The following is a 5,692-nucleotide window of genomic DNA, read 5'->3' as shown; positions in this document are numbered from 1 at the left end:
GCTTCTTCCTGTAGATCAGTTCTCTTTGAGATCTGAAAAGAGTCCACTCCTGAAAGTTATACCTGTCTGACATCTTTGAACAGCCACATCACTGCTTGTGGTGCTGGTGCTTGTAACTGATTGGAAGAGGAGATGGTGAGTGTGCTCCTAGTGCTGGAACAGGCAGGTTTCTGGATCCCACCAGTAACACAGAGGATCCATACTCAGCACTCAGAGTAATTTTTGAACAATATTCTGGTTTGTATAGACCAAACTGCACTAACATCGTTCTACCTCTTAAAAATCATGCAGTCGTCAGACACCAGATATAGTGAACAGGATGACTAAAATTAGCATATTACATGCAATTTATTTTATTGAAGGACTCACCACACATTAAACTCCAGCAAAATAAAACTGAAGACCAAAGCTTTATAAAAAATCCTCCTGAATTTGCAGTTTCTCTACAATTACACAAAGAGCACCAACACACACCAGCATCATTATTAAGAAGAATAAACCTAAAGTGCAGTTTTACTCTGAAAAATGACCACCTCAACAGGGTGCTGTCCCATCAGGATCTGCTCTGTTTATTCAGCAGCACACTGGTTGACTTGAGGGCTCAAAGTAACTCCTTCCTGCCCTCTGTTCTCATCAGTCCTAAAGACAGACAGTGAGCAAGAGAGGAAAGGAGATGGGCCCTTTCCCAGGCCCCATCAGTTGTCTGCAGTCAGCTCAGGCAGTTGGATTGCTGAGGTATCACAGGGGCATCATTTATCCTTCCTTTATTAGTACTGAGGTTAAAAGAACCCAACCTCATCACCAAAGGACAGGGAAAACTTGCCTGAGCTCCAGGGGAAGAAATGGCAGCCAGCACATTTAAGGAGGAATCACCAAAAATACAACCCTAAGAATCCTTGGTGCTACTTTCTGTCACAGATGCACTCCTAGGGTGTGACTTGATTTTATTACACCAATCTCTTTGTGGATTCTTCCATCTTTGCAGGCTGGAACCAGCAGAACACAGATGTTCTGTTGTCTGGTAAACACAGAATTTCACGTGGGGCTCCCAGTTTGCATGTTTAGTGCCAGCTCCACTGCAGGACACAGGTTTTCCCAGCAGTGTCCCAGCTCCCCTGCTGGGCTTTAGACAAGCCTCACAGGGCCTAGGGCCACCCCCAATGTTCTGTATTTGCCTTCTGTCTCCCAGACTCCCCCTGAGCTCTGAGGGAAGCCCAGACCTCTGCCTCAGCTCCCTGGGGATGTCCTGCCCAGGGGGGAGGGTGATGGCTTGTCACAGTTATGACCCTGGAACGTGTCCCTGGTTCTAGACTTGCCCAAGAGCATCTTGGCCTCCTGCCCTGAGAGGCTCACACTGGGCTGGATTTGTTCATCTGGAAAAGGTGACCAGAGTCATCTTGTGGAGAGCTATGAAAGAGCTGCTGACCCATGAGAGAGTGGCTTGGAAGCCTTGACATTTGTAATAAGGCACATAATCCAAACAAAAATGGGATGGCAGCAAATAAAGGGAGGTAGAATTCTATCACCACATCATTCACAGTGCCTCTCCAGCTTATATTCACATAATACAGGCAATACACTGTTAGATTCAAACCCAGATTTCTAGCAAAGAAGAACATTTCACTTATGTACAGTACTAATTTCCTACCATTTCCTCTCAACTGCAGTAACAGAAAACAATTCTGGCTATATACCATTATATTGTCCTCATGGCTCAAACATAAAAGATATTTTATTATTTGAAAGAAATTTATTATTTGTAATAAAGGGACAACCGTCTGAGAATCAGTGCAATGGCACTATTATTAATTTCTATCTATCAAATCAGTGGCTATAAATCAGTTTCTGAGGTCGGTTTGTCCTTCCATCAGAAACAATCCTGAGCTTCACTACAGCCCTGGAAACATGAATAGAAGAGTGAAGCACAAGACATTTCTGGGAGCAAATTGCATGATGGCAAACAAGCAGTTGCATATTTGAAAATCAGGCAGCTCCAAGCAGGCTGTACCTAGCACCACTTCAGCCAGGAGGAAATTTGTCCCTGCCAGAACAGAGCTAAATAATTTCTTTAAGATGAACCACATGTTGGCAATTACAGCTCCACAGATTTACTACCAGTAAATGGTACCTTAGAAATTAAATAGCTTTGTTAAGATGCTGTAAGTTATCAAAAATATTTGTGTTAGTATTTTATAAATAGCAGTCGGAGCAGCTCGAATTAAAACCAATCAGAACATTTTCATTTGTTTTGCTTATTAATTTGCAATTCTCATATGCCGGTGTGGATTCTTCTACTCACTTCAGTGCACTGTGACTAAATGTTTAAATGTTTAAATCTTACTATGGGACTTGAAAAAGATTGTGGAAGTCCAATCATTGAGTGCACCAAACCTCAACAGCAACTACAGATGTACTAAAACCACGGAATTAGCACACTGTACTGAAAAAAAATGAACCAACCCCTAGAAAACACTCTCCTGCACCGAACTGTAGCTTTTTTCCAGCAGACAGTGAGTTAGTTGTTCAGTGCCTGTTAGTTCTTGTTGTCACTTGCATTTTTCTGTAAGGGAGCCAAGTCCACCCCAGCATTCCTGTCCTCACTCTCGGGGCTGTACAGGTTGTTCTTCTCGATGTAAGCTCGAACCACATCGGGCACCAGGTAGCGGATGCTCTGCCCCCTCCGCAGGGCCCTGCGGATCTTGGTGGAGGAGATGTCGTTTGGGATCCACTCCTCCACCAGGTGAATGTTGTTCCTGTGCCTCCACAAAATATCAGATTCGTAGATGAACTTCTGAGCGTTGTTCCCAGCCCTGCTGATGCACACCAGGCCGTGCTTCTCCACAATTTCAGTGATGTCCTCCAGCTTCCACAGATTGGGGATCCCAAAAGACTCCAGCATGTCGCTTCCACAGAGCAGTTTAACCTGGGGGACACCTTAACAAGGAAAAAAAAAGTGAGAAACAGGGCTTGGTCACCAGATTTTAGCTAACTTGACAGGGACATTTGATTTCTAGGCTCTCTCTCTGTATCTTTGGTTAAGATGAGACAATGGAACAAAATAAAAAAGAGATTCAGAGTATCTAATTTATAATTAATAGCCTCAATACAGGATTTTTCTGAATAAAGGTTATGGAAGTCCCTTCACTAAAAGGATCTACTGCCTTAGGATCTAAGGGAATAAACTTACTCAGAACCAAGAGCTACCACAAAAAAGTGCAATTCTCTTGCAGTAACAAGTATCATTAACCATTTAATTTGCAAACAGACTTAACTGTTTATATCTGGACTCCGATTTTTCTTTTTAACGGGTTCGTGCCTGTTTGGTTCCTGTTTCCTCTTTCGTCCCAGCTTTGGTAAGGGCACAGCATCCTCCAGGCTGTTAGTGGCATCAGGAGGTAAAAGCTTTTGATGATGATACCTGCAAAACACAGATGTATTTTAGGTATTTTAAAGATGTAGGAGAAAATAGGGATATTGTGGTCTAAAATCATCTCTCACACTTCCTCCTGCAGCACTTTCCCAGTCCACCCAGGAGCTGATCTGCTGAAACAGGGACTTGAGAGCTCAGTCAGATGGTGCTCAAAGGGCAAAGATTTCAAAGCAACAATCAGGTTGGTTTGTTTCTTTTATTAATAAAAATTCATTTCAATAATAAGAATCTCAGTGAAGTAGCAATGACTGAAAGAGTAAAACCATAAAACTCAGAAAATTCTCCTTCAGACAATTCTCATGCCAGTCTTTAAACACACAAATGTGCAGCACAGCTTGTGTCTGCCCTGTTCCAGACTCTGTCCCTCCCCAGGGACACCTTTTCAGCACAGAAACTGAATAAGGCCTAAGGAATTACATATCTTCAAAACTGGTCCCAGGCTCATTCTTGGCATGTTTAGGACTAATGGTGCAATCTTTCATTTTCAGTGCTCGTATCAACAGTCCCTCTGAATTCACTGACTCTGTTTATATGATTTGGGACTGTCATTATCTAACTCATTAGGCCAACACCACTGCTTATCCTTCTATAGGTTTGTGAGACTTTTTAGAGCTTGGCTGAAGAATACCTTAAAACTTTTAGTGTTTCCAACCACTCACTCTGGCTGCTTTCCCAATCATCAACTTCCACCCAATCCGAGTTTTTTGTAGCCAGTTTTGCCATTGTCACTCGGTGATTTGCACTGATCAGACCTTTCTTCTTATATGCATCACCCACTGGTGAAATGATGCCCTTGATTACTTTGTATTTTCCTGTGGAAAAAAAACACACCACACAAGAACAGGAGAAGTGGTTGAGCAGATGTTACTTCCCCTGCATTGTATTTAAACTATGACACAAACATTACTCAGGGCAATGGCAGCTCTGACAGCCAGCCCAGTGGAAAAGCACAGTTCTCTTCTTCATTGTCAGGGCAGCACAATGAAAGAGTTGGGAAGATAGAATAGAAAGACAGATTTCTATAAACTAACTGTAAAACTGTGCTTTGGCTCATTAAAATCAGTAATAAGCAACATTTCTATAAGACAGTTGTCTCATGTTGGCCCACATGATTTTGTATGATACATCCACACATAGCAGGCTCAACATCTAATTAGGATTTCCAGAAATATCTGTCCCTGTCAAACAGGCACTCACAGACACAAAATATTCACCTTACCACTTAAGTGTCTAGTTATCAAAGCTATTCTGAATGATACAAATGACCACCCTACCTGTTTCATGGAAATAGTCTTTAGCCAGCTCAAACAGCCTCAGGTGCATGTTGGTGATGGGGTTGAAGGACCCACAGGCCAGCAGCACCACTTCAGTCTTCCTCTCAGGATCTTCCATAGCCATTCCTCACAGCCAGAGCCAAGGGGAGAATGCTGGTGCCAGGTACCAACTACAGCAAGAAATGGGATTAAAAAAGAGTTTGTTACTTATCTGTGCTGCCAATAAGCAGAAAATCAAATGTCACGATCAAATGGAACAGTTCCACCAACACTGAGCCCGTGATTGTTCATGTGACACTGCATTTTGAAGAGATTAAAATATGGAATCACTGCAAACAGGCTGCTTGCCTAGAGAGGACAGTGTACTGCCTACTCTGAAGAAAAGCAGCTCATGCTTTTAAATTTCACATGGAGAGATGATCTGTCCTGATTGCAGGACAAAGTTTATCAAAACTTTGCACCTTTTTCATGATGCCAGTGCCAATCAACTGCCAAGAGACACATGGGCAGGGAACTTCCTTGGTAAGTAACTTCCTTCCAGTGCTTACAGGGAGGAACAGACCTAGGGTAAAGCTTCTCTAAACTGCAGTGAGCCTTTCCAGCAAGATCTATAAAATCAATATATTAAATATTCTGGAGGAGAATAGTGTTAACACTTCTTCACTCAAGACTTATTTACATTTTCTGTAATATAAAATGTAAAGGGTGGTAATTTATATCATTCAGAATGGTAGGTGGGAAGAGAGTGCTATGGACTGAACCTGAAAAGAATCAGTCTGCTTTGTGTTGCAGAAAGTCAGTGGTAGGTGTATCAGTGGAACAGGTGATAGAAGAAGAGTGAATTAAAACAAGTTTAGTAAAAGCTGCAATTAAATATTGGATTTTTTCCCCTTTTCTGAAGTACAACAGCACTGTTCCAATTCTGAGCTTCAGTTTCAGAAAGCTGCTTAAGAATTGCTGAAAATCACTAGGAAATTTCACTAGTTAT

At 42.1% G+C, this 5,692-nt stretch overlaps 1 protein-coding gene across 1 annotated transcript; it reads right to left on the bottom strand.

The window, feature by feature from the left end:
- Positions 1 to 329: 329 nt before the first annotated feature.
- Positions 330 to 4,838, bottom strand: NMNAT1 (nicotinamide nucleotide adenylyltransferase 1). The gene is made up of 4 exons (XM_064678521.1): positions 4,705 to 4,838; positions 4,059 to 4,242; positions 3,273 to 3,418; positions 330 to 2,934 (listed from the first exon to the last, which is right to left on the bottom strand). The coding sequence occupies exons 1-4, from the start codon at positions 4,826 to 4,828 to the stop codon at positions 2,534 to 2,536; spliced, it is 855 nt and encodes a 284-aa protein (XP_064534591.1). The 5' UTR covers positions 4,829 to 4,838; the 3' UTR covers positions 330 to 2,533.
- Positions 4,839 to 5,692: the final 854 nt, after the last annotated feature.

Source organism: Pseudopipra pipra, chromosome 22 (assembly GCF_036250125.1).
Source record: "Pseudopipra pipra isolate bDixPip1 chromosome 22, bDixPip1.hap1, whole genome shotgun sequence".
NCBI lineage: Eukaryota > Metazoa > Chordata > Aves > Passeriformes > Pipridae > Pseudopipra > Pseudopipra pipra.
Note: the sequence above shows the minus strand (reverse complement) of the source record. Positions and strands in the feature narration are given on the sequence as shown.